Source organism: Delphinus delphis, chromosome 2 (genome assembly GCF_949987515.2).
Source record: "Delphinus delphis chromosome 2, mDelDel1.2, whole genome shotgun sequence".
NCBI classification, from domain to species: domain Eukaryota; kingdom Metazoa; phylum Chordata; class Mammalia; order Artiodactyla; family Delphinidae; genus Delphinus; species Delphinus delphis.
The window spans coordinates 2,567,217-2,595,169 of NC_082684.1; the positions used below are offsets into that span (position 1 = coordinate 2,567,217).

Sequence of the window (27,953 nt, forward strand, 5' to 3'; positions counted from 1 at the left end):
ACCCTCCCTCCAGCACGCAGACTAGAGGCCGGAGAGCCGGCAGCCCTGGGAGAACAGAGGCCATGGAGGCAGAGGGAAGGGGACGGGAAGGGGGGCCTTCCTGCAGACCTAAGGGTTGAGGGGGGCAGGTGTGGGGAAGCCCATCCCCTGACTTGTCCTCATGCAGATGACCTTCCTTGTCGCCCTCTGCTAGACAGGGTACAGCCTCCAGGGGCCTGGCATCCCTTGAACCAACCAACACCCATCCAACAACCGCCCCGAGCCCCCAGCCCACACTGCCCCAGGTTGGGTGCAGGGCACGAGCCCCTCCAAGGCAGGTGACGGTGAAGCACAGGGAGGACAGGAGCAGCTCACATTGGGGCTGCGGGGGCAAAGCCCGGGGGGCTTCCGGGAGGAGGCAGCTGGAGACAGCCCAGAGGCAGGCCCTGATCCTGGCCCGAAGGTGGGATCCTGGCCCAGGGCCCTCAGGGCAGGTGAGTGAGTCTGAGTGGCCATCTGCTTCCCGGGCTCAGACCTGGGAGCGGGGGCTGCAGCGGAGGGAGTTGATGTGTCACGTCTCAGCCACTCAGACCAGGGCTGGGCAGGCGCAGGAATTTCCGAGGAAAAACTGAAGGCCAGAGGTGGGAGTCTGGGGCTGGACGGGGACTTTCCGGGTGAATCCTCGTCCTGTGACCAGCCCTAGGCTCCTGCCTCGAGGAGGTGACCAAGTGACCTGCTGATCGGTCACTCACCACGGACCCTGGCCCTGACCCTCCGGGCGTCAAGCTCCCCATGTGCGGTTTGTGAGGCCGCTTGGCTTCTGCTGTCTGCCTGAAGGGGCTCCCAGGCTAGGGGCAGCCCTACAGGGCTGATCACCAGCATGGGATGTGTGGGAGCAGAAGACGTGGTTGAGCAAGACGCTCTTGCCTCGGTGTGTGGGGGTGGGAAGCTCTGAGAGACACTTGAGGGGCTTTGAAGGATGCGCAGGAGTTCACTGCTGGCTTGCGGCCAGGTGGGGCTCCAGGCTGAGGCCCCCGGCATGGGATAGAGGCCCAGTGGAGCCCTGGGGGCTCGTGTGCAGGGCCTGGCAGACAGTCAAGGGGCTGGAGGGCCCCATACTTGAGAGCAGCTCTGTGCGTGCAACTGCAAGCGTGGACAGGGATCCAGGCCTCCTGACCCCTACCCTGGTGGCCCTCCGCCCTTCATCCATCCTGGGCTTTCCCTTCCACCTCATACGGACCCAAGTGCAGGCTCCAGTGACTCACCCAGGGCCATAGTCTAGCCTGCCAGCCGAAGCCCTGGAGAACAGGCAGAGCCAGGCCTGCAGAGGAGGCCTATGCCCTACATCAGACACCTCACAGGCCTTTCCTGAAGGCCAAGGAAAGCCCAGGTCCCTCCTCTGTCCCCAGACTAGGCATTTGGTCAGAGGTCAGGACAGGTCCTTGAAGGGGGGACATGACCCCTGGAGTAGGGCAAGGGCTTCTAGGGACACTAGGGTCTCTGAGGGGACACAGGTCTTACCAGAAGACAGAAGGCGCCCCTGGCCCTGTGATGCTGCCAGCAGGAGACTGGTCCTCTTGTAGGCCCACCTCACTTGGTATCCCTCCAAGGACCCCCAAAGCCTGGGTGGTGGCCTGGGGCCAGGACAGCAGGCCTGGGAGGTCCTTCTTGAGTTCTGGGCCCTTCCGGCAACAAGAGGGGCAACCCAGGTGCCCAGGCCGGGCTGCAGACGGAAGGCCCAGCGGACATGGACGGAAGGAAACACACACACGCGCGCGCGCACACACACACACACACACAGCCAGGGACTCTCTCCCCCCCCCCCGCCCCCACCCTTCCCAGGAACAAGTGGCCCTTTCTGCAGCTGGGTGGGGGTGGCCACACACTTGTCCCTTTGTCCACCATGTCCCAGGCCATTGTCCTGGAGTCCAGAGCCCCTGTGGTGTCTGCCCTGGGAGAGGAAGGAGCAGGGGCCGGGGGGCCACGTGCAGGGAGGTCCAGCCTGGATGCTGGTGTGGGGAGTGGAGGTCTGGCCTCGTGGGGCACCAGGGTGGGCCAGTCAGCACAGCAGGGGCAACAGTGTTTTATTTCTCTGCCAGGGGTGGTCGGGGACCAGCCTCAGGCCAGCCCGGTACCCTGGGGCTCTCGCGCCGACCTGGGGTCACCGAGTCTCCTGACGGCTGGCTGAGGCCAAGGGCAGGCACCCAGGCCCTTCGAGCAGCAGGGCGGGAGGGATGCCAGCCGTGCACCAGAGCTGGAGAGCAGGCCAGGGCAGGGTTGGCGTCGCCGCCTCCATCCTGGGTGCACGCCCCCATCCCCACATCCCTGCGGCTCCTGTGAGCGGCAGGGGCACCGAGTGGCTCTGACCCGACTGGCCAGCCACCGGAAGCACGTTCCCGCCCTGCCCAGCTCTTCCCTACATGACGCTGCGTGTTCGCACGCATCGACACGAGAGGGCTCTGGCTGGGCCAGGGCCGCAGAGGTACTTCCCGGAGGCAGAAGCGAATCAGCGGGGCTGCCCCGGCCCTTCGCCAGCGGGAATCTGGGGACATGCCCACGCGGCCTGTGCACTGCCCAGAGGGGTGGGGTCAGACCTGAGGCCACACAGCGGGGTCGCCTCAGATGCCGGGCAGCTGGACCATGGGGGTCCCTGGCCCTCCTCCTCCGGGTCTTTGCAACCCCCGTTTCCTCCCTCCTCGTTTGGGGCCACCTGGGAAGGGTCAGACCTGCACCCCGCCACCTGCACTCTCGGGCCTCAACATCCAGGAGAGCCTACGGCAGTGGAGACGGTGAGTGGCAACAAAGAGCAGCAGGACGGGGACGCTGACCACGGCGGTGACGTGGGCGGGAGGCCTCCCTCCCCGGGGGCCGGATGCTGTTCCACCGTGGCAGCCCCACTCAGCCGCCCGGGAGGCCCCCGGCCCCGCCCCACCCCGCGTCCGTCGGTTTCTAAACACAGGCCCCGGCTGGCACCCGCCGACCATATAAGGCAGCCTCTGGCCGAGCTTCGCCTCCCCGTCCGCCTCCCCGTCCGGCCCCGCGGTGCTCCCAGCTCCCTGGAGCTCCTGCAGGCGGCTCACTAGCCCGGGGTCTTGGTGGCAAAGGTCAGGTAGCCGGTGTGGCCCACGGTCTCCTTCATGGGCATGCCGCTGCGGAAGGGGCCGGCGTCGGGGCCCGGACTGGCCCCCAGGTCGGGCGCGGGCAGGCTGATGGTGCGCACGTTGTAGACCTGGGGCAACACCTCCAGGGTGCTGAGCTCCGAGAAGCCGCAGGCTGCCAGCGCCTGGCATGTGCGCTGCACCTGCTCGATGCACGGGGAGAAGGAGCAGAAGCGCCCGCCTGCGCAGGAGGAGGACACGGGGTCAGAGGGCAGGGGCCGCCCCCAGAGCCCCGCCCGCCTGGCAGCCTCCTCTGGCCCGGGCGTCTGCGGCCTGGGACTGCAGGGCAGAGGCAATGCACCCCCAGTCCCTTCGGGAGTGGGCGCTGCGAGACCCCACTGTGAGAGCTGAGGAGGGTGGACGCCCCGACCCCTGCCCCGGGGTCCGAGGCCATGAAGCCCCCACCAAGCCCTCTGGCCACGAAGAGCTGCGGCCCCAGCGGCCCCAGAGTAGGGGAGCCGGGCCGGGGCCGGGGGCAAAAGCTCTTCTGCAGCCACAGGGCAGGGCCCTGCCCAAACAAAGCCCTCTCACGCGCCGCCACGGGCCCAGCCCACCACCCTGATCTCCCTGGGCTTCCAGAGGGCACCGCCACCCCTGATTCCCACCAGGCAGCTGAGGGTCGGGGCCAGCGCGGAGCCTTGGCACGGCAGCCGCCAGAGTGCTGGGCCTGAACAGCTTCAACCACACAGAGCAGCCTCGGGGGCGGGGGCTGCGGCTGTCACAGGAAATTACAGGCTGTCGCCCACTCCTGGGAACACGAGGTGCCCACTCTGAGCGGAGCCCCACGGACCAAGGGTGAGGGAGAGGGGGCGGGAGCCGCAGCCCCTTCCTGCCGCCTCCCACCAGGGCTCGCCCACACATCCAGCAGGCTGGCTAGGGGAAGGGACGTGGCCCAGGCCAGCCCCTAGAGATCCCTGAGGCCTGGTCACCTCAGCCACACGTGGGACACAGACCCCCAGGTGGTCAGCTGGGAGGCCTGGGCTTGGAGGCAGAGCGTGAGGTTGACGTGAACCCAGAGGGCACAGGGTCACCCCCAAGAGGGGACGCAACCCCTGTGCACACAGCCGAGGAACTGGGGCCTGAGCCTGCTCGTCAGCCAGAGGCCCAGAGAGCCCGCGGCCGCACCTCGCCGGGCCAAGCTGGAGAAACGCCAGACCCACGAGGAAGTCGGGAGCCTCTGGGCCAGAACAAGCAGATCCAGAGAACGGGGCTTAGCGGGGCGGAGGGGACGGGACAACACACAGCATGGCTCCCTCGGCAGGAGGGAGCCCAGGGCAGGGACTGCCTGGGCTCAGCCACGGCTGCGCGACCGGCTGCGGCCTTGGGGTCCGAGGCCTGGGCCCGCTGGTGTCCCTGGAGCAGCGAGGACCTGCAGGTGTCCAGGGGGCAAAGCCGGAGCGGGCAGAGGTGTGGGGAAGCCAGCGCTGCCCCTCTCCCCAGCCCCAGGCCACCTCAGCAGAGACCAGGACACAGGAGTCCAGGGCTGAACTTGAGCCAGCAGGCAGGGGCCCCGCTGGGACCCTATGGCCGCCTTGGCGTCTGTCTTTCCGAGGGGCAGGCCTTCCCTGGGGCGCCCTGGCCTGCCTCTCCCGCCCCCTCGTGCTGCACTGCTCAGCGGGCAGGAGGACGGCCCGGCTGCCTGAGCCAACAACTTCTCCAGAAAAGGGAAAAACCCAGGGCCTCGCCAGCACTTTCCTGGCTCGGAGCCGACCTTCCAGCCTCTGCACCCAGCATCTTCCCTAAAAGGGGCGCATTAGCCTGGCTGTGGCGGCGGGTGGGGAAGGGAGACTCTGCAGGCACTGGCTGGGGTGAGGGGCTGCCCTCCGACCTCTGGCAAGCCCAGGGGTGCAGGGCCCGCCTCTCACTCAGGCAGGGATGCCACATTCCCCAGGGACTCGAGACACCTCCCACCTTGGGGTGGGAGTGGGGCCAGGCCAAGGGGCAGGAGCCCAGGTGGAGGCCCACCCTCCCCAGTCCTGACCCCTCTCACCCTCACCCTCTCCCTGGGCGACCTCCCCATGACTCCCCCGCTGCCCTGACCCACCCCCGCTCAGGCCGAAAGTGGCCCCGGCCTGGCCACACCCCTCCCAGACCCCCCCGCTCACCTTCAACCTTCAGGGCGTCCCAGGCATGGCCCACGGCCTCCCAAGGCGAGGGGATGTCCAGGAAGACAGCGTCCGCCTCGCGGCTCACGCCGAAGCCGCTGCGGCACACGTCCTGGGTGCGCACGGTCACCCATCGGCCCACGCCATGCTCCTGGAACTCCTCCCGAGCCTTCTCCGCCCGCTGCTGGTGGAACTCCACCGTGTGCAGGTGGCCCGTGGGTGCGATGGTGCGGATGATGGCGTGCGACACGGAGCCGCTGCCGGTGCCTAGCGGGACGGGACGGGTGTCAGACGGGAAACGAGCCCACCCGCACTATGAGGGACCCATCAAGGGCCCACGAGGTCAGCCGACCCCGGGTTACCAGCAGGCACCAGTCTGGAGCTCCCTGAGGGGTCCTGGGACACGGAGGCTGCATGTGTGGCAGGGGGAGAGGAGGGAGCTGACTGATCATCGATGTCCGCCATGGGTCCAGAGGGGAGGGTGGCAGCCCTGACCACCCCCGGCTCTGGAGAGACTCTGCTGCACAGACCTGGAGCCCCGAAGACGGGTCCCGAGAGGGGCCGGGACTGGCCCGTGGCCCTGCAGGCTCTGTGCAGAGCAGATCAAGGGGACTGGAATCGTCCCACGTGGTGGCTGGGCCCAAGCTCCCCGAGGGACTCAGGTCAGTCCATCTTCCTGCTCCCCCCCGATCCGCTCCCACCACACGGGGTGCAGCTCTGCCCTCACCTTGCGCGACCAGAGACACGGTGACCAATGTGCCCCCCACGTCATCGTCTCTGTTTTCCCCCAGCCTCACGGGCCACTCCTCAGCTTCCTTCACGGCTGCCCCTCTGCCAGCCTTCCTGTCCTGCAGTGTCCAGCCGGGCCTGCGTCCTCCGGTCACCCCCCGTGACCTTCCCCCACCTCGCTGCTCCAGGCGCCAGGCCTCACGAAGACGCCCGGGCGCCCCCTGCACACCGACCACCTCCCCCGCGACCGCAAGCAGCGCCCAGCGTTTACAGGTGCAGAGCTGGACCCGATCCAGCCCAATCCACTCCCTGCCAAGCCTCCCGAACCAGCTGGTGACATGACTGCCCAGCCAGACGCCTCGGAGGAGCCCTCCCCTTCCCCACAGGTAACTCCTGCACCTCCTCCCCCATCTCTCTGGGAGCCCTTCTCCCCACCTGCCTGCCGTGCCCGCCCGGGCCCCGCTCCCGGCTCCCCGTGACAGCCCCTGACCCCCGCCTTCAGTCCACCTCGACACAGCCGCGGATTCTCTCTCCCCGCGGTCAGACCAGGCCTCTGCCCTTTCCACGCACGGCGGAGTCGGACTCCTCGTGACTCCCGAGCAGCACCCCCTTCCTCCCTGACCTCATCCCTGCTCCTGCCACGCTGGTCTCCTTGACGGCCCCTCGCGCAGGGTCTCTGCAAGACTCTCCCTGGGGTGACCCTCGCCTTTGGCTCTTGGTACCACCTTCCCATCACATTCAACCACATACAACTCACTGCTCCCTCCTCAGAGAGGTCCTCCCTGACACCCCTAGCTGGAGGGACCCCTCTCTGAGTCACCCTCAAACACGCAGCCCTGTTCCCCAAGCCCCCCAGCAATCAACAACACCGTAACGGTCACAGTGGGCTTCCTGTCTGTCCCCTTTGAGAAGCAGAAACTTGGTCTGTCTGGTCACGGCTGTAGCCACGGTTCCTAGAAGGGAAGCTGGCGCATCAGAGGAGCCCAGAAGCACGCTCGCCGACAGCACTTTTCAGCCGAGTGGAGCGAGGCCCTGGCTGCGGATGCACAGGGGGAAGCAGGGGATGAGCTGGCCCTGAATCCCGTCCACCCCCCAGCTGCCCTGGTGCCTAGCAGTCAGCCTCTGCCCAGGCCCCACCCACTCTCTGACCCGCTCACTGCCCAGGCTCTGCATCTGACTCTCCCCATTTCAAAGTGCTTGGCTGGGCAAAAAGAACCATCCAATTGTCCACATGGAGAAACTGAGGCCCTCCATGTGGACAAAGAGAGGGATGCAGATGGCTTGAAGCCTCCAAATGTTGGCAGCAGCGCTACGGGGAACTCTTCGTGACTCTGGAACCCAGATGCCCGGCCCACGAAAAACATGCTGGAAACCTAGGCACACCTGGGCCTGGGCTGCTCTTGGCTAGGGTGCATGCTTCAATCCCCAGCACCTGCGCGCGTGTGTACGCGGGCGCACACATGTGCAGAGGCTGGGAACAGCTGCCTTCAGGCACTTCCATCTGCACTCTAGGCTCTGGGCTCAGGGACAATGGTGCTGGCCTGGGATGAGCACGGGGCTGGCTCCTCACCCACAGTGAGCACCCTGAAGCAGCCCTGGCCTCCCTCCAGGAAGGGGCACTCTCAGCCCTGGGCCCGGGGCTCCCATTCGCAGCCGTCAGGGACGGCCAGGCCAGGCACCCTCTGCCCTCGGTCAGCGCCGAGCAGCGCTCACACCCCCCACCCCACCTAGACAAGTAGGATCCCCCCTGGGCACCAGCTCCTCCAGCGGGCTAGCCTTGGTCCAGTCCCATCAACTCTCACACAGAGTACAGCACCAGCCTCCTAACCGGCTTCCTTGCTTCTGCCCTCACTCCCTGCGGTCAGCACCCCCAGAAAGACCCTGTTAAAACAGAAGTTGAGTAATAATGCCTGTGTTCAGGAAGGGCAGGCTGGAGGCTGGCTGGACAGTGGGTCTGACCTCCACCTTCATGAACTGAGGCAACCTGAAGAACTCACCCGATTCACAGACCACAGAGCCTGGCCGAAGCTCCAGCATCATGGTGAGCAGGGCAATGTCGGTGGAGTAGAGGATCTGGGTGCGGTGTGGCAGGTTCAGTGTCCAGAGCTCAGGTGTGGGGTGCAGCACGTACACCCAGCCACCTCGGCCGCAGGTCACCTTGGAGCCGAAGGGGCGGCCAATGAGGTCTACTGAATGCCGAAGGACGCCGTGCCGGGTCTGGGTCTGGGCCCCACGCTGCACACGCACTGCCACCATCGCACCATGGCCCAGTGACAGGATGGCTGTGTCACCCTCTTTGATCAGCTCCTCATACGCCACGAAGCTCATGGTGTTGCTGTCTGGCACGTGCCAGGGACCTGGGAGGTGTGTCGGCATGAACATGTAAGGGGGCCAGGAGGCAGCATATGCACCTGGGGTCCAGAGAGAAGGCTGTGAGGCCCAGATCCTGAGCAATGGGGGTGGAGTAGCTGGCTCAGTCCCTGGCACTGTCCATTAGGACAGCCCAATAGGGCTGCACCCTGGCCTGACATTTGAAGCCCTTCTTGGTGTGGTCTTAAGAAAAAAGCCATCAGCCCAAATCACCGATGGAGAAACTGAGGCCCTACACTGACAGAGGAGGGGCCCAAGGATTCCCACAAAGTAAGGGCCTGACCCTCTCTCTTATCACCCTTCTCCAGGAGCTTGGTTCCCATTCTCCAGCTGTAGGATGAGAGAGCGACTACCTAGGGAAGAGCTGCAAATGGCCCGTGAGGTCACCTCCACGCCAGGCAGAACGCCCCCTCTCCCCAGTTTCCCCTATGGCGGGCTCCTGGGCAGACAAGTGGCAGGGGGATGCAGATGTAAGGGCTCGCAAGCAGAGGTTGGGGACGTGCAGGGGGCAGTAAACAGAAACACTGGCCTGGCCTGTGTAGAGGCAGGGGGCGGCTCAGGCCAGGCTGGCACAGGGCTGGGGGCGGCCATGAGAGGCTGCAGGGAAGTGCAGGGCGACCCCCACCCGCGCACTGCCACCCTGGCCCTGCGGAGTCTCACCGGCGACGCTCGTCGGGCTCCGACTCCCGGAGGGTCTGCACGTGGCCCCGCGCCACTGCCACAGCACTTCCGGCTCCGGCCTGGTGCGCGGCGCCCGCCGATGACGTCATGGAGTACCGCCCCTCGCGCGCGGGCTCCCGGGAACCACGGGCCGTCCCTCTCGGCCACCGGAGCGCGCCTCGTGCTCGGACTCTCTACTTTATATCTACTTGTGCAAAAAACAAACTGAAAGCCCCACTGTCCCGCCGCCGAGCTGCTGCAGTCCTTCCAGACTCTTCCTACGGGCGCTGTTGATAAAGGCTGGGAACAGGGCAGGGCCCCGTTCCGCAGGCTTTTGACAGCCCCGGAGTCCCCGGAAGGGCCGCCCAGGCGAGCTGCGCAGTCCCCTACGAGGACACTTTGCCATGGACATTTTGTCACTGCAAACCGCTCTGGGAACACCTGTGACGGGCCCCAGGATAAATTCCAGAAAATGGAATCGCCGATGAGAGGGTCGACCCAGAAGGCTTTGGCTAGGGTCAACCAGAGGAGCAGGAGATGGTGGCCTGGAAGGGTCTGCAGAAGTGGCCTTAGCCCAGGCCTTGCCTCTTCTTGGCCTGCCTCCTCTTCAGGGGCACAGTCTCCGGAGTGCAGGAGCTGCTTCAAGGAGGGAGGGGGTCCTGTGTCCCCTCCTGGAACCCAAGGTGCAATGAGCACTGGGTGAACTGTGCTCCCTTTGGGGTCGGTCAGTGAGGACAGGGCCAGTGGCCTGAGCAGGGGACAGGGGGAGGGGCAGCTGGAGGACGGGGGCAGAAAAGGGAAGCAGCAGCTCTGCTCTGTCTCAGCAGAGCTGATTCAGAACCGGTTCCTCTGGAGAGTGTGTGCGGGGGAGGGGGACAGGGGACATGGACTATTTTCCTCCAGCACACAGGTCCCTGTGGGCCAGGGCTTATCCTGTTAGCCTGGGGGACTGGAGAGGGATAGAGACCCCAGCCCACCCAGCCACCCTGAGGCCTGAGCCCTAACCCAGGGTCAGCTAGCAATGACTCTAGGCCACACTTACCAGGCCCAGGCTGCTCCATCCTGGGCAAATGGGAGTAGCCAGGCCCTTCAGAGCCAGTCCCTTCCCAGAGCCCTGCCAACCTGTGAGGCACTCTGAACTCTCCCTCCTCTGGGGCCAGGACTGGCGAGGGTGTCTGTGGACCACAGTGCCCATGATGGAGACCCAGGTGCCTAGCTTCAGCCCCTCCATGCCCCTGCCCTGACTGGGCCTGGGTCTTGGAGCCCCAGAGGATGAAGGTGAGGGGCCTTTGGTGGCCTCCCATTCTCTGTGGGTTCTTGTCCCTGTGGGGCCAGTGCTCTGGCCACCAGCTGCCTGTGTGGCTGTATCACTGTCCCCTTGCCTCTTGCTCTGGACACCGAGACAACCCAGCTCCATCCACGGCTCACCAACCTTTGTTCCAGGTGACTTTGCACCAGCCTGAATCACCCCCTAATTGCTCTCCTGGGAGATCTCAACTTTCCACTTCTCATGGGGGTTCCTTTTCCCCAGGCTTGCAGCTGCTCAGCGGCTGAGTGCCTACTAAGAGCCTAAATTAGGACTCCCAACTTCCCACTCGCCTCTCTGTGACTGGCTGGCCAGCTCCTCCATTGCCCCCTCCTCCAAGCAGCCTTCCCAGGGCTGTCCATCTGAGCCTGCCCCACCAGCCTAAGTCCTCAAGCACCAACTGATTAGCCAGGTCAGGTGGGTACTTTGCCCAGGGCAGAGTTTATATATTATATATTGGGGCCCCCCCCTAAAAAGAACTGATACTGTATGAGCCCAGCTAAGTGTCATCACATTGAGTCTTCCCCACAATCCTGTGAGAGAGGGACCACCACCTTACAGATGGGGAAACTGAGCCTCAGGGAGGTCAAGTAACTTGCGTAAGATCACACAGCCAACGTGGCCAAAGTGGGATTGGGATTTAAAGCCAGTAAACTTGGCTTCAGAGAACTAGTGGCAGATTTGAAGAAAGCTGGAAACTGGCAGGAAGTAGGCCCTGGAGGAAAGGGAGACCCTGAGGATGCCCACAGGGGGAGGCTGCTCTGCTCTCATCTCAGGCAGGGATCAGGTGACCCAAGGTCTCCTCTTCCCTGACCAGCTCAGTCTCCTGCGCCAGCATGCTCTGTGACCACAAGGCAGCCCCCGCTCCTTTTCTGATCCTAACTAACTTCCCCTTTGGGTTTTGCGGAGCTCAGGGACAGGGCACCAGGAGGAAGCAATGCCCACCCTGGCTGCACCCTGAGCACAGACTCTGAGGATGGCCTCGCGTCCCCTGCTTGGATCCTGGCCCTGCCCTCCTACCTGGCTCACCTCCACCTGCCCAGCTCTGTGCCTGCCCTGCTGAGCAAGGTCATGTTCTGGGGATGAAAGGCCAGGGACTCCTTTGAGGCTCCCCACCCCCTCCAGGGCCAGGTGGTTAATGTATAACCAGGTGCGATTTCCAAGAAACCTGGACCATAAATGGGTCTGGTGATGTCACCCAGCTTCTTGCCCGGACGCGGCCAGACCGGCTCCTGTGGGCCCTAAGGAGAGTGGAGGGTCCACAGACGAGGCCAAGTGTAGCTGGGGGCAGTGTTCTTCCTGCTGAGGTGGAGGCCCCCTTCCTGCTCCCCTGCTTGAGACCACCCAGGCTCCCAAGTGGCTCCTGCCTGGTGGGGGGCCTCACCCTGACTTTTGGGTCTAAAGGCCTCAAAGGCCTCTCCCCACTTCCCCCATCACAGCTGCTGACCATGTGCACCATCAGACTGAGTCCAGCCCAGGCTTGGCCAGCCGGGGGTCCTCAGGGTGGGCCCCAGTTCAGGTTAGCACAGGGCCCATCACTCCAGGACCGCTGAGGGACTGCCAGACCTCCAACCCGGTCCCCCATCACGTACCTTCTGATCTTCCCTTTGCTCATCTGCAAAGATGAGGACAAAACACTCATCTCCAAAGGCTGAGGATTGCTGGAGCCCCAGGCAGGAGCATCCCTAGGGCCTGACCCTGAGCAAGACCCCAAGCCTCTGGACTTCACCTCTCCAGTGTGGACCTTGCTTGTGGAGAGAAAGGGGAGCAGGGGTCCTTTCCTGCCCCCATTCTCCCAAGTTGGTCAGGCCCTTGGTGGCCTGAGGGTAGGGTAGGGGGGCCTTCTGGGAAGCTGCAGAGGCTACAAAGAGGAAGCCCTGAGTACCACCCCTCCATCCGCTGGGGTCTGAAAGCCAAATAGGCCTCCAGGAGCAGCAGCTCTGTTTCTAGAAACAGAAACGTGAGCCCATCAGGCCTTTGGGGTGGAGACTTGGGAAAGGCAGCTGCAGATATTTCTAAAATTAGGGGAAGGGGCTGCAGGGGGCACAGAACGCAGGAATTTCAGGCTTAAGGGACACCTGCTGTCTGGCCAGTCCAGACCCATTTGCCTTTTTGCCTTGGCTTGTTTCATGGGTCTAAAAAATGCTGACTGCGAGCAGGTCAAAACACGCCAAGGTGAGCAAGAGAAGAGGCAGGAGTCTCTCTGCAGTAACGTCGGGGGACAGAGCACAGAGGCAGAGGCAAAGGGACCTGCTCGCCCTTTGCTCCAGTGCCCATTCCTCAGAGGCACCAGATATGCTGGAATGCCCGCTCTGCCCCAGCCTCTGCAGGACCCATCTCCTCCCATCTCTGGATGATATTTTGTTCACTTAGCTGCTTGCTCACAGCCAGTCTTCCCGCAGCAGCAGCAGTGTTCACCTTGCTGCCCACAGAGCACACTGTGCAGTCTTGGAGGGATTTTGTTAAATATACACATAGATAAGGCTCTTCCCCCTTCCTTGCTTCATTCACAAAGCAAAGTATGATGGACATCAACCACACAAGCTCCAATTCACGCTTTTTAATAGCTGTATAATATTCCACACTAGGGAGATACCTTCCCTACCCCCGGCCAGTCCCCAGTGATGGGCATCGAGTTATATCCGGGTTTGTTTGTGTTTGTTTCTCCTACTACACATCTCTTGGTCTATCTGCAAAGAGAAATGAGACTGGACTCCTAGAAGAGAGTCCATTCTCTCTTATAGAGAGAATGAGACTCTATAGGCTTGACTCCTAGAAGTGTGATTGCTGGGTCATGGAGGATGAACATTTTAAATTTTAATAGATACTGCCAAATTACTTTCCTAAAAAGATGTAGCAATTCACAGTTGCAGGCAGCGTGTGCATGCCTGTCTCCCCACATTCCAACCCACAGCCAACACTGGCTGGTATCAATCTTCTTTTTTTGCCAGTCTGGTTGTGCTGGGGCTAGTGGAAGGCATAGTCGTTATTTTAACTTACGTGATTCTGATTTTTAGTCTTTTTTTTTTTTTTTTTTTAAATCTCACATGTGCTTATTGTTTGTTAGCATTTCCTCCAGTCTTTGCCAAAAGTCTCTGAGGACTGCCTTTGGGGGTGGGGTGGGGAGGTGAACCTGTCCCCTGCAGAGAGGGCACAGGCCTGGGGTCTGGGGACTCTGAGACTGTGCACTCCCCAGCAGAGCCAGAGTATTTCCGCATCAACCAGGAGGGGCTGGGCCCGGGGGTCTCTGGCTCAGACGCCCAAAAGCCCGGAGACTTGCCCAAGGTCAAGGCACCAAGGGTGCCGCCGGGCTGGGCCGCAGCCAGGCTGCGCCTCCGGAGCGCCTTCGCTCTGCACCAAGACCGCCCGGGAGATGCCTGCGGGCACCTTGGAGAAGGTCGGCGGCTCGGGGCCAGCTCGGACGGGGCAGGAGAAGGAGGGGCGGCGGGGGTTTGGCAGTACCTGCTGTGGAAGCCCTGGACGCCCTCGCCTGGCCCCTCGCCGCGACCACCGCGGGGACTGGCAAGACGAGGGAGGGCAGGAGCCATGGTGCAGACAAGCCCGAGCGTCCTCAAGTGCCTGGTGGCCCTCCTGCCTCGGTTTCCCGCTAGGAGGCAGGCGGGGGGGGGTGGGGGTGGGGATCCAGAATGTCCAAGGGCCTGAGGTTCCGGCTTCGGGATCCTGGGCGGGCGTGGGGTAGGGTAGGCGGGCTGCGCGGGGTTCCGGCGAGGGGATAGTCGGGGTGGGCTGCCTGGGGCGGGGGGCTCTGGGGGGCTGCGGGCGGCGGACAAAGCGACGTCACAATCCCGTAGCGCGGCCCAATGGAATGAATGGGCTATAAATAGCGGCCAATGGGAGGCCCGCGTCGCGCCCCTTAAGAGCCGCGGGAGCGCGGAGCGGCCGCTGTTCGCCTGCGCCGCGCCCTGAGCTGCCGACCGACCGAGAACCCCCGCCCCCGCCCGGCTGCTCAGTGAGTGGGCCCGAGGGCGGGGGTGTGGGGGTGGGTCGTGGGGCACCGGGGCAGGGGCGCTGCGCATGGAGGGGGCTCGGGGGCCGCGGCGTCGCGCGCTCCCGGCACGCAGGGGCCCGCCGCCTGGAGCGGGCGCCAGGCCGGGGGTCCTGGGCGATGTGGTAGCCCCCTGCGCGCAGTGCCGACCCCGCTGACCTTGGCCGCGCCCCGGGCGACCGGTGCCCGGGTCCCTGGGTGGTTAGCAGGTCCCCAGGAGGCCCGGAGCCTCGGGTGCCCGCTGACCCCCGCGTCTCCCCGCAGCCCGCCGCCGCCATGCCCTTCTCCAACAGCCACAACACGCTGAAGCTGCGCTTCCCGGCCGAGGACGAGTACCCCGACCTCAGTGGCCACAACAATCACATGGCCAAGGTACTGACCCCCGAGCTGTACGCCGAGCTGCGCGCTAAGAGCACGCCGAGCGGCTTCACGCTGGACGACGTCATCCAGACTGGCGTGGACAACCCAGGTACGCGCACACCAGTCCCGGGGTCAGGGTGCCAGCGCCGTATCCGCGGGACAACCCGCGGCTAGGGCCCAGAGCCCCCCCCCATGCCAGTCCCCCTCGGGCCAAAGTCCGGGCGCCCTCTTCCCGCGCACAGCCGCGGGGTCCTCGGCGGCTCGCTGAGGCCTGGCAGTGACGTCACTGTCCCCACTCCGCGGCCCCCCCACAGGCCACCCCTATATTATGACCGTGGGCTGCGTGGCTGGCGACGAGGAGTCGTACGACGTGTTCAAGGAGCTCTTTGACCCCATCATTGAGGATCGGCACGGCGGCTATAAGCCCACAGACGAGCACAAGACCGACCTCAACCCCGACAACCTGCAGGTGCCCGGCGGCCCGGGGCGGCGGGTCGGCCTGGGGAGGGGTCTCCCGGAGCTCACCTCTGCTTGGCCCCCAGGGCGGCGACGACCTGGACCCCAACTACGTGCTGAGCTCGCGGGTGCGCACGGGCCGCAGCATCCGCGGCTTCTGCCTCCCCCCGCACTGCAGCCGCGGGGAGCGCCGCGCCATCGAGAAGCTTGCCATCGAAGGTAAGGGTCGGGCCGGCCGGGCCACGGTCCCGGTCCCGGTCCCGGCCCCTGCCGGCTTGTTTACTAGTCACCCGAGCCGCCGCCGACGCCGCGCTCTTATCTGCGCTCTGGCTCCGGTTTCCCGGAGGGACCGAGGCCCAGCCCCGCGCTTACAGCGTCCTGGGGCCCGGCGAGGGTCGGCTTGGGCCGGGTCACCGGCTCGGCCCGCCGCCCAGACCGGGAGGACTGGACTCCAGCCAAGCCGAGCGGGCATGGGGAGGTGGGGCGGATCCGTGTCGCTAGGGGTGGTGGCGGTGTGGGACAGGAGCCCACCCGTTTGTCCTCCTGAGCGCGCCCCTCCGCAGCCCTGTCGAGCCTGGACGGTGACCTGGCGGGGAGGTACTATGCGCTCAAAAGCATGACCGAAGCGGAACAGCAGCAGCTCATCGACGACCACTTCCTTTTCGATAAGCCTGTGTCGCCCCTGCTGCTGGCCTCAGGCATGGCCCGCGACTGGCCGGATGCCCGCGGCATCTGGTGCGTACTCCCCAACCCCCCTCCCGCGGGTCCCCACTCCCCCACTTCGTCCTCTCCCTGGCGAGGCCGAGGAGGAAGAGGGAGGGGCCGCGCTCCTGGGATGGGTTTGGTGCCACCCAGGCCTCCTTGCAGGTGACCTCACCTCGAAGGTAAGTGAAGGACCCCGGCTAGTAGAGGCCTCAGCCTCTCAGGATCTTAGAGGTGGGGGGAGCAGGCGTGTTGGCTTTCTTCCTCCACCCCCCTCTGGGGAGCTGGAGCTTCTTGTTTTCTCTCCTTTCCCACCCGCTTCCCCGCGGGGAGTCAGTCAGGTGCTGGGTGACGCAGACGCTTCCTCGAGTGGGCGGTGGGGGAGGAGGGCTTACAAGCTCCTGTTCACACTGTGCGTGTATCCTGGGGCTTCCGCGCCCAGCTACAGCGCATCCCCCTGTAGGGGGGCTGTGCTGGCTGCCTCTGCCCCTTATCCCCTTGGTGGGGACCACACAGTACCTGATGGGCAAGCTGGGGAAGCAGCTCAGGCCTCTCCTTCTGTCCCCTCTCTGAGCTGTCCTGGCCTCCCTCCGTGCCCCCAGGCTGTTGACGGGGCTGGAGTCCGGGCAGCGGCCCCCACTCCTGGGTACAGCTGGGATGAGCACCCCAGGGACCTGGGAAGTGCCTCTGCTCTGGGGACCCCCTAGAGTTTTTTTTCTGGATGTGCCCTGAGACCACAGTCCAGGGAGGAGGCTTGACTGTGCCCCTCCCCCAGGCACAATGACAATAAGACCTTCCTGGTGTGGATCAATGAGGAGGACCACCTGCGGGTCATCTCCATGCAGAAGGGAGGCAAGATGAAGGAGGTGTTCACCCGCTTCTGCAATGGCCTCACCCAGGTCAGGCCTGGCCCCCGCCACCTGGGCTGGCACAGTGGGGGCTGGGTGCCAGGGAGGGGGCAGGGCCAGGCCCCCTGGTTCAGGCAGAGATGTAGGTGCCCCATTAACCTCCTGGGGAGTCCAGGTCTCAGTTGCCTCAGGGTCCTGCCGGGGGGCTCCCGGGTCTCAGCTGGTCCCCTGGGGCATGTCTCAGCCAGGCCTCCGCTCTCACACCTCCACCTCCAGATTGAAACGCTCTTCAAGTCTAAGAACTACGAATTCATGTGGAACCCTCACCTGGGCTACATCCTCACCTGCCCGTCTAACCTGGGCACAGGGCTGCGGGCAGGGGTGCACATCAAGTTGCCCCACCTGGGCAAGCACGAGAAGTTCCCGGAGGTGCTCAAGCGGCTGCGGCTTCAGAAGCGAGGCACAGGTGAGTGGGGTGGGGCGCCTGCAGGCACCCCTCTCTGCTGGAGCAGCCCACCCTCCCCCACCCAGGCCTGCTGACCTGGCTGTCTCCCCAGGCGGTGTGGACACGGCTGCCGTGGGCGGGATCTTTGACGTCTCCAACGCAGACCGCTTGGGCTTCTCGGAGGTGGAGCTGGTGCAGATGGTGGTGGACGGCGTGAAGCTGCTCATTGAGATGGAGCAGCGGCTGGAGCAGGGCAAGGCCATCGATGACCTTGTGCCTGCCCAGAAGTGAAGCCCTGGCCTGCATCTGCCGCCATCTCCAGCCCTGCTGCTTCCTAACTTATTGTCCGGGCAGTGCCCACCATGCGCCCCTGAGGCTCGCCGTTTGGCGGCTGAGCCCTTAGCCTTGCTGTAGAGACTTCTGTCGCCCTTGGTAGAGTTAACTTCTGTGATGGCTGATGCTGAAATAAACTAGGGTTTTGGCCTGCCCCAAGTCTGAGTGGTGCCTCCCCTTTCCAGGGGCAGCCCAGGGCTCAGCAGCCAGGCTCTGAGGCCTGAGTCTTGGGTCTGCCCTTTGTGCTTCACTGTAAGCTGGGACAGTAAGTAATCAGGAGGCAGGCACCCTGCTGTACCCACCTAGTCCTGTTCCCTGAGCCTCTCAGCCATCCTGTCTACTTGGCTTCCCTGCAGGCCTGGGGTGGGCTGGTGGGGGAGGGACAAGAAGGGGGAGGAGCTCCAGGGTGGCAGAGCCCCAGCCTGAGCATCCAAAGGATTTTGGGCCCTGGGGCGTGGAGCCTGGCACTTTGCTGAGCCCCATCCTGTAGCCTGGGGGAGCTGTGGACGCTGGGGGGAGGGCAGGAGCCCAGAAACTTGATACCTTTTCCCCCCAAACCCTCTTCCTCTTCTTCTTGCAGGCAGCTGCTCCCTCGCCCACCCCAACACCTACTCCAGCTCCTAAATAATGTCTCTCCTCCCCTTCCTTCCCTCCCAGCCTCCCATTAGGCTGAACTGTCCCCTCGCCTGCTCCTAGCCTAGCCCTCCAGCCCCTTCCAGGAAGCCCCAGGGCCCCGTCAGTCCCCCTCCTCCCTGCAGCCTCCTCTCCAGAACCCTCAGGTGCCCCAGTCCCTGGGCCCCCCATGGCAGGCCCCCACCAGAGGGTCCCCAAGCAGGAGGGAGGTTGGGGCTGTTTGGGACATGGCTTTCTGGTCTGTTTTCCAGCCACCTCCTGGCTGCTGCTGTCCCCATCTGGTCTCACTCGGGGGTCCCCACCATGGGTGGGCACCCTAGGTGGGACGGGTGAGCCAGCCGGGGTCCTGGGCCCGTCTTCCTTCGCCAGCTCCTCAGCTCTGCGGACAGTCTGTGCTGCCCCCTGCTGGCCAGGGCCGCCTCTGTCCTTCCTTTCCTCAACCCCATCGGGGTCTGCGATGCCCAGCTCCCCATGCATCAGCCACACAGTCCTCCTGAGGTTATCCTGCACCTGGGAGAAGCCAGGCATGGCCTCCACGCCCTGGACTGGGCAGTCTTGCCCACTAAGGATTGGGGGCGCTCACGTCCCAGGGGCAGCTTGTCAACCCGGACCCCGAGGCCCAGGACAAGCAGGTTGGTGGGGCGGCAGTGGAGGAGGAGGTGCGCCCTGGCATCTGCCTCGGTGGCCAGGCTTGGTCTGAGGGGCCCATCCAGGCAGTGTCCAGGCTGGGGAGGGCTCTCAGGAGCCTTTGCCAAGGAAGGGGGCATGGGCCCAGAGGTTGGGTGAGTGAACACCTGGATAGGCTGGGCATAAGAGGGGGCAGGCCCCCAGGTGCAGAAGACTGGCAGAGAAGGGGTCTCTGCACCCACTCTTGGGGCCCCTGACTGGCCTGGGGGCCAGAGGCCAGTTCTGGGCTGGCCCTGTTGCCATGAAGTTCCAGGTCAGGGGCACACACCAGGCAGGGGGCCCCTTTTCTCGGCTTCCTCCTCCGGCCACTGTCCCCCTCCCGCCAGTGTGGGCTGGGCCAGGCCATACAGTGCTTCGTAGAGTCTGGAGACGCAGGGTAAAAAGGGCTGTGACGGGCACAGAAGGTGTGCCCCTCCTGTGAAGGCGTCGCCCTGCAGAGAGGGGAGGCTGAGGGCAGCTCAGGAGAGAGCGGGAACAGTGGGAGGCCTCCCCCAGCTGGTCCAGGGGCTGCCCAGTCCGGCTGTGTCGCTACCATCCGAGGGGTCGGCAGGGTTCCTGGCCTGTCTGCCTGCGCCCACCCCGGGGCCCTTGCCCGTGCTCGCTCCAGCTGAAGGACCTCCTGCTTGCTCAGGCCCCTCCCCACCGCCTGGACTGAGCCCGGGGGCCAGGCTCAGGAATGACTGTCCCGAAGCCACCCTCCCGTGTGCACGGGTACCTGAGGTCCCTGGTCAGGCAGGCATGTCACTTCCTGATACAGAGAACGTTCCAGCACTTCCCTTTCACCACCTGCGCAGGCCTCTCAGGGCTTGGCGCAGGGAAGCCAACTCCCTCTGAGAGGCCTAAGCCTCGCCCTCTTGCCCTCGCCTGCAGCTGGGGTGGGGCACACACAGCACCTGGGCTCTCGGAAACCTGGTCGATCGAGCAGGGCGGGCACAGCTCCCTGGGACCCTGGGGGGAAGCGTCTTCCGCAGGCTCAGAGCTACGCCATCTCAAACCCACTGCTGCTTCCCTAGGCCGCTCGTTTTCCTCTCCACCGTTTTCCCTTTGCCTCACTTTTACTTCTCACTTTCTCATTTATTTTACCTGGCTGTCCTGAATGCACGCTTGTAAGCTGTAAGCTGCATTAATTCTTTTTTAGGACAAGACAGAGCTGACTATACACTCAGCAAGGGCACCTCTGCTCAGCAGTCCATGGACCCTTCAGCCACAATCCCTACAACCTCTCCCCCTTTCCTCTGGATTCAAGAGACCTCTAAACAGGGTGGTTTTAATTTTCCTGAAACCACGGTCAAACACGGAAGGTCTAAGAAATGCCCCACCACATGACGATACACACTATTTGCTCCGATCAGCACCAGTGAGAGCATCACACCTGTGTCGCAGCCAGGGCCCAGCCGGCTGGCGGGAGGATGGGGGGCGGTCCCTGGGTACTGCCGGGCGCTCAGCACTATCACCAGCCTCCAACCTCTAGATGACAGCAGTATCACCCACCCCGACTGCCACAATGGAAAGAAAATGTCTCTAGGCATTGCCAAATGTCCCCGGGAGGGGGGGGGGCAAATTGGCCCTCAGCTGCTTCGAGAACCATTGCCCTACAGAGATAACGAAGAGATGCAGTCACTTAGAACAGGGAACAGCTGGTCAGGCCTCCAACAATAAAGGGTTGTTAAAAAACCAGGCCACCTCCCTCCCTCGACGTGGCGCCGCGCGGACCTCGACAGCAACGTGGAGAGCTCAGTGAGACGGTGACATGATTAGAAAAAGCAGAAGTGTAAAAGCAGGTTATAAAACAGCTTGTACTCTTGGGATCCCACACAGAACACGTATGGAAAAATCCTGAACAGCAGCAGTCAGCTGTGGGTGGTGGGGTAACAGGTGATTTCCTTCTTTATACTTTATTTTCCAAATTTCCCACAGCGAACACATATTACTTATATAAATAGCTGAAACAAATTCTTTTTTTGAGTGGTTTAAAAAAAAACACTCTAATGTGTCCCAGTTGGTGGGAGACCACTGAGGGCTGCAGGGCTTCACCGCCACCACCCCCATTTGCTCTGGGTGAGCCTCTCCCCACCCCTGGGGTGGAAACTGAACTGGCTCAGGCGTCAGCACCAGTGAGCCCACCCAGTTCCAAGTCCTGGGCTCTTTTCACTGCTCTGACTTTTCAGAACATCTTAGACCTCCAGTGTGCAGGACCTGCTGCTCTTATCGGTAGCTGAACTGGTGGCAGTTGCCTGGAAGTTGCCTTCATCCCGCATTTCTACTTGGAGCTGCGTGGTGCCTCTACACCAAAGCCCCATAAGGCACCCTTGGGGGCACGCATGTACTCACTTCACAGGTAACAAAGAAAACGATCTTTTCATTGGCAAGAAGTCATCTTGCTGCCTGTGAGGTTTCCAATGAACAGGGGACAGAATTTCAGCTTGGAGAAGCAAGGCTTTTTGACCCTGCTGAGGGTTGAGGCTTTTCACGTGTTAACTGGATGACAAAAATCCCAGTTCCCAAGTCTGGCTAGAGGCTTTCTGCAGGGATCCATTCCCAGCATCTGGACTCTCTCTACCTTTCTCCCCAAATCTGTGAAGATGTTCTGCTTGGTTTCAGAAGTTCTAACTTTCACACCTTTCCCAGAGTTGGGGTCTTGTCAAAATCTAAGGCTCAACCTAAATAATTAAGCTTAACACCCAGAAAAGTTAAGAGTACTCCTTCCATTCCCTCCTGCTGCCGATAAATCTCTGTGCACTCTCCCCTTCTGCCTTCGTAGCAAAACCCTGGCTTTGAGCCTGGCGTGCAACTGCCCAGCTAGAGGAGCACATTTCCAAGCCGCTCTTGCAGCATCCGTGGCTGCAGGGAAAATGCTTCAGAGGCCCACCTCAGACAAGGGGCACCCAAGCCCGGAGGGTGGAACACCCTCGAGTGTTTAACCTGGTGCACACGTGTGACAGCCAGTATCACTCCTGACCTGGCAATGGGGACTGGGGCGGGGTCCTGCCTGGCTACACACTCATCCCACTGCAATGTCAGGCCTGGCTTGGTGCCTGCTGGTCCAGGAATTTAGTTGGAACTGAGACCAATGGCTCTAGAAACAGCCTGGCTTTGGGCCCCTCCCAGCCAGCATGCACTCAGTCAGGATGGGACACACGTGACCAGAGACTGACGGCAGTGGCACCAACACCCCCAGACTTGTTCCCATCTGCCATCTCGGTCCAACCCGGGGCTCCCTTCTGCACGTCTGCACTCTGCCTGCTATGCACCTTGCTTGTCCCACTCAGTATTCTCCTTATTTCAACCCCTTTGTCGACTGATACCAAGTTGGGCGTCATGCTCCCTCTTAAGGGTCACATCTCTTGGGGAGCCCAGACACCCCTGAGCGGAAGTGTGGGAGAGCACTTCTCTCGTGGGGTTCACAGGCGGACTTCGTCAATCCCTGAGCAGAGGTAGCGGGCGAGCACGTTTCTCAGCGGGCTTACGAATCTCTCTTAGGAAGTGTCGTGGCCGCACACCTTCCCTCCTATCCTGGATTCCTCTTATATCCTCCTCTCCTGACTTCTTGGACTGTCTATTGGTCCTTGAGCCTCCTTCGAGGCCCCTGGCTCTATTTGTTTCTCTTTCGTTTCAGTGATAAAGTTAATCTGTTTAGTTGGCTCAGGGCCTAGGTCTTCTCCCTCCATCTCTGAAGGATTGGGGCCCTGGGACTCTTGTTCCTTTCCTTGACTAATCCAAGGGGCATCCTCAGGCTAACCAACCTGGCAAATTTCAGGTTGGCTGGTGGCTCTCAGGGACCCCACTGTTGACACTGGGAGAATGCCAGGACAAATGACTACCATCTGGCCAGGATCAATCAGACCCCCGTCATGTCAAGACATCCCAATAAGAAATGGGGGCAACTACAAGCATCCCGAAGGACTCTCTGCTAGGATGCACATTAGCTAATTGGGGAAAACTTAGGATGGTTTAAGAAAAAAAGAAATTAATTTTCTTTTGCAATACTGCATGGCCCCAGTACGAACTAGGGGACCAAGAGATCTGGCAAAAAAATTGGGTCATTAAATTATAATCCATCTTGCAGCTGGACTTATTTTGCAAAAGGAAAGGGGCTTCCCTGGTGGCGCAGTGGTTAAGAATCTGCCTGCCAGTGCAGGGAACACAGGGAAGATTCCACATGCTGCGGAGCAACTAAGCCCGTGCGCCACAACTACTGAGCCTGCGCTCTAGAGCCTGCAAGCCGCAAGTACTGAAGCCCGTGCGCCTAGAGCCCAAGCTCCGCAACAAGACAAGCCACTGCAATGAGAAGCCCGCGCACTGCAACGAAGAGTAGCCCCCGCTCACCACAACTAGAGAAAAGCCCGCACGCAGCAACGAAGACCCAACGCAGCCAAAAATAATAAATAAAATAAAAATTTATTAAAAAAAAAAAAAAGAAAAGGTAACTGGAGGGGAAGTCCCATCCATCCAAACGTTCATGACCCTATTCCATTATCCAGGTCTAAAGAACTGCCGGGTGTGCCTGGCTCACACCCCTTTCCAAGTGCCTTCTTCCCCCACAGGAGCCCGATGTTTTAGATGACCCCTTATGAGTCCATTTCCCTGGGGTCCACAACCAGGAACTCCTACCTCCCCCAATTCCGAGGGGCCACAGTCCTCCAGACCACTTACCCCTATTGCCCCGTCTGGGGAGCTGGAGACCCCAGACCCCCATAAATCAGCTCATGGATTTGGCGTTTGGAATTTAACAATACAGATAGGGTTGAAGAGATAAAAAGGATTCAGGGATAACAGCAAAAAGCACAGTTACTGGCAGAGGCCCTAACCTCTGCACCATCTCAGGGTTTCCCACCCTTGCAAAGACCCATGGTGAGGACGGGATCCAGGAAGCCTAGATCAGAGCCACTGTCTCACTGAGAAAGGATCTGTTTTAAGTGTGGATAACAGGGCCACTGGAAGAACGAATGCTCCCTGTATGGGAAAAGTCCACCAGGACCCTGCACAATAGATCAAGAGGGCCACTGGAAGCGGACTGCCCCCAGTCCTGAAGGGGACTCGGGGCTCTCAAACCAATGATGGCTGAGAGGACCAAAGACTGACAGGGCTGGGGACCCAGGACCCTTCCCAACTCCCCAGTGACACATGGTCACTTCCCTGGAGGAGCTTTGGGTAACCCTTGACGTGGCAGGTAGGAAAGGTATTTTCTTATTAGATATGGAGACTGCCTACTCTGTGCTGATTTCCCTGGACCCCTGTCCTCCTAATCCTCTAAGGTAACGGGGATTGATGGAAAGCCCCAAACCAAGTGCTGCCCATGCCTGAGTGCCCCATTCCCTTGTTGGGAAATGGACTTGCTCACTAAATTCCAGGCATCCACCAAGAAAAACAATTACTCTTGGCCAGGGGAGCATGCTTCAGTCCCAAGTGAGAGGAGGTCTCCATTCCACCCCATCTAAGTTTTAAAACTATGGGCTGTTAAACTGGTTCACAGTGCTAGAACTAAAGGGTGCTTTCTTCTGCATTCCCCCGCTCCCAGACTCCCAATATCACTTTTCCTTTGAGTGGGCAAATCCGGACACTGTAATGCCATGAATGCCTCCACTGTGTGTGCTTATAAAATTCAAGCCGAGGGTGCCTACAGAATAGGAATGGAATGAGTGAAAAAATTGGGCTAAAAATCGTCCAGCTATCTGTAACAATGGGATCACGTGAGGTTACAGGAAAGCCTCCTCAAAGGCCGGACTGAGGGCCATAATTTAAAAATTTCTTAAACCCAGGGAGGATCCCCCAAATTGTGTGTAAATAGATTACCAAAATGTGAGGCCACTGGTCTGACTAAACTAATCATACCTGATAGGAATTTGGGGGGAGGGCTTCTCCCCTAAGCTAAATAAGGAAAAGTAAAACATTCCAACATAGGTGAATGGGTGTATCAGTCCTTCAGTATCACTGAGGTAGCCACCCAATTCTTTAAAAGAGCAAACAAAAAACTGTCCTTGTCTTACAAATCAAGTCTTTACAGGAACAGAGGTGTGGCTCCAAAAATAATCCAAAGCCCATCCATCCTTTTACCACTCCCCAAACCTTCCCTATTTATCTTAAGAGTTTTGTAAGTATTAAACAAAGGGGAAACCTAGGAGGAACTTGCCTATGCCTGTGAGATGCAAATGTCCTACCAGCAACTCTTGTCTCTGCCATCTTTTTTTTTAAGGAGTTTTTTTTTTTTTTGCGGTACGCGGGCCTCTCACTGTTGTGGCCTCTCCCGTTGCGGAGCACAGGCTCGGGACACGCAGGCTTGGCGGCCATGGCTCACGGGCCCAGCCGCTCCGCGGCATGTGGGATCTTCCCAGACAGGGGCACGAACCCGCGTCCCCTGCATCGGCAGGCGGACTCTCAACCACTGCGCCACCAGGGAAACCCCAAGGAGTTTTTGATGTAGACCATTTTTAAAGTCTTTATTGAATTTGTTACAATATCGCTTCTGTTTCTTATGTTTTCATGTTTTGGCCGCAAGGCATATGGGATCCTAGCTCCCCGACCAGGGATCGAACCCACACCCCCTGCGTTGGAAGGCAAAGTCATAACCACTGGACCACCAGGGAAGTCCCTCTGCCATCTTTTTAAAATGCAAATTTTGAAAAGGGGCATAAATAATTTGGAACTTGCCAAGGACAAATAAAAATCTTAAACACCTTCCATAAATATTAGTAGAAAGGGTTTAGCCATCTAGATAAGTGAGCTTGATTTGTTCCATCTGCCAGAAACCCAATTTTAATCCAACCTCTTCTGTAGACTGATGGATTTTACATTGCTGTACCTGACTCATGGCTGAAATTTTGGAATGGGAACTACGAGTTTGTGTGTTCATTTGTATCTATATGTGTGTTGTAGATGTATGGTATTGCCAAAAATTAATTCATAAAAGAGCTCTATTGAATTGACTTAAAGGAAATTAAGCATATATATAAATGCTCAGAAATAGAAAATAATCTGGCCAGAATGAATTTCAGGTTCATGTCATCTGGAAAATATTTAGTACTAAACTGATATCTGGTATTGAAGGTGGCTTAAGCTTGTTGGTTTAATATAGACATGTCTTTGGTGTCATCAATGTTAAGTATAATACTTCTGTTGAACCTAGGTTTACTAGACCTTACATCTATTGCAAATTTGTCAGCAAGAAAAATAACTCAATGTGGAAAAAACAAAATTTAAGTTATGTGTTTTCAGTAAAAGGTGTGAGGAATGAAAAGAATACTGAAAAGTTATGCACGATCAGGGTTTTCTAAGATTGGATTGAATTTAGTTGGGTAAATGGATGTTGTTGGGAGCAAGCTAAGGTAAGACTTGGATTTGGTTTTTCTTTCTGTTAAGAGAACAAAGTTTTCTTGGAATGTTGTTTTTGGTAACAGATTGTCTTTAAGTGGTCTGTATTTGTTTTTGAGATCTCTTGTAACTTTGGTTAAGAAATTAGTATTGTCTCACAGAGACCGATGATCTTGCTTGATCAAGTGTTTTAATTAAAACTTTTTGACAAACTTCCCAAGTTCAAATTTTAGTCGAAGCTCTTCTGACCTTCAGCTAGCTTTGGGCGGCTTTAGAGGGCTCCTGAGGCATCGCGGAGAGAAATATTTAACTAGGATTAGTTATTTTATTTTCAAAAAAATACTGATTGATTTGGCTGCGTCGGGTCTTAGTTGAGGTACGTGGGATCTTTCGTTGTAGCGCAGGCTTCTTTCTAGTTGTGTTGGGTGGGTTCCAGGGTGCACAGGCTCAGTAGGTGCGATGCGCAGGCTTAGTTGCCCCGCGGCATGTGGGATCTTAGTTCCCGACCAGGGATCGAACCCACGTCCCTTGCGTTGGAAGGCAGATTCTTAACCGCTGGATTACCAGGGAAGTCCCAAAGTAGTATTATTTAGTATGCTAAATTACATAGAAAGCATTATCGCACGAGCCATAAAGCTACTTAAAAATATACTGTATGGATGAATGTTATTAATATAGACATTCTAAAAATTGTATAAAGTTTCTAAAATTTGGGTATGTCCTGGTATAAGGCTATAGAGTTCTAGTTGTTACCTTAAAATGTTATGTCACAACAATAACCAAGCTTCTTTATCAATTACACTGTAATCAGATGTTTAACTATGCCTTTTAAGTCTTTTGTTGTTGCTGTTGTTAATATTTATTTATTTATTTGGTTGAGCCGGGTCTTTGTTGTGTCAGGTGGGCTCCTTAGTTGCGGCATGTGTGTGGGATCTAGTTCCCTGACCAGGGATCGAACGTGGGCCCCCTGCACTGGGAGCACGGAGTCTTAACCACTGTGTCACCAGGGAAGTCCCTCCTTTTAAGTCTTTTGTCGTTTATAGACAGTTATTGTACTCTGATGCTGTTACAAAAGTGCTTCATCTTCAAAAAGATTCATAGAAAGGCTGGGGAAGCAGTTACAACAGTTCCACATCAAGATGATGGCTATGCGAGGATTCCAGCCCATACCAACTCAAAGCAAGAAGCTTCCCCCTGTCCCCCCACCCCTGGGACCCCCTAGATCAGGCATCTAGAGATTTTTACTCCCTGACAGGCAGGGTCAATGACCCTGCTCAGCCCTGAAGCAGCTACAGAAGGCAGACCATTGCCCCTCTGCTTCCCATAAGATTATGGGAGTAAAATCTCTGAGGGGGGAATGAGACAGGAAGGGGGCCAGACACAACCTTTAAAAGAATGACACAGCCCAAGGACACGACGTAAACCGATTAGAACCAAATTGCTCCAAGATGGCGGAAGAGTCAATTTCCACTAGACCCTGAGCTTCAGTATACACTCACTGAAACACATCAGGAAGGTAAATGACACACCTACAGGTGCCATGACAGTTCCATAGAGGTAAAAAAGTGGGCAGTGGCCCAATTCCTGGAAATCCCCATCCCCTCCTAAAATAGCTGGAATACTCCTCCCACTCGTTGACCTGTGAAATTACCCACCACTATAAAAACAGATGGCCCGGTACCCTGGTGCCTCTTTCACCTTTCGAGATGGCCCACACTCTATCTATGGAGTACTTATCTCCCTGAATAAACCTCTCCTCTCTTTTAAACAAACAAGCACAGCCAAGAAGGACCTCAGCCCTCACCCGTCCTTCTCCTTCTCCTTGTCCCCTTCGTGCAATGGTTTCACTGTGAATCTCCAGGGAACAC

At 59.7% G+C, this 27,953-nt stretch overlaps 2 protein-coding genes across 3 annotated transcripts; one reads left to right on the forward strand and one right to left on the reverse strand.

The window, feature by feature from the left end:
* Positions 1-1,999: 1,999 nt before the first annotated feature.
* Positions 2,000-9,114, reverse strand: TRMT61A (tRNA methyltransferase 61A). Of its 2 annotated transcripts, none has more exons than XM_060003860.1 (4): positions 9,002-9,114; positions 7,969-8,382; positions 5,243-5,509; positions 2,000-3,318 (listed from the first exon to the last, which is right to left on the reverse strand). In XM_060003860.1, exons 2-4 carry the CDS (start codon positions 8,351-8,353, stop codon positions 3,059-3,061), a joined length of 912 nt encoding a protein of 303 aa, XP_059859843.1. In that variant the 5' UTR covers positions 8,354-8,382; positions 9,002-9,114; the 3' UTR covers positions 2,000-3,058. The 2 variants fall into 2 exon arrangements, with proteins under 2 accessions (XP_059859843.1, XP_059859844.1); XM_060003861.1 differs by having other exon boundaries at positions 7,969-8,328; positions 9,002-9,076.
* A 5,020-nt stretch (positions 9,115-14,134) lies between these two features.
* On the forward strand, positions 14,135-17,616 carry CKB (creatine kinase B). The gene is made up of 8 exons (XM_060003862.1): positions 14,135-14,277; positions 14,578-14,782; positions 14,988-15,142; positions 15,216-15,348; positions 15,693-15,864; positions 16,607-16,730; positions 16,956-17,145; positions 17,237-17,616. Exons 2-8 carry the CDS (start codon positions 14,590-14,592, stop codon positions 17,413-17,415), a joined length of 1,146 nt encoding a protein of 381 aa, XP_059859845.1. The 5' UTR covers positions 14,135-14,277; positions 14,578-14,589; the 3' UTR covers positions 17,416-17,616.
* Positions 17,617-27,953: the final 10,337 nt, after the last annotated feature.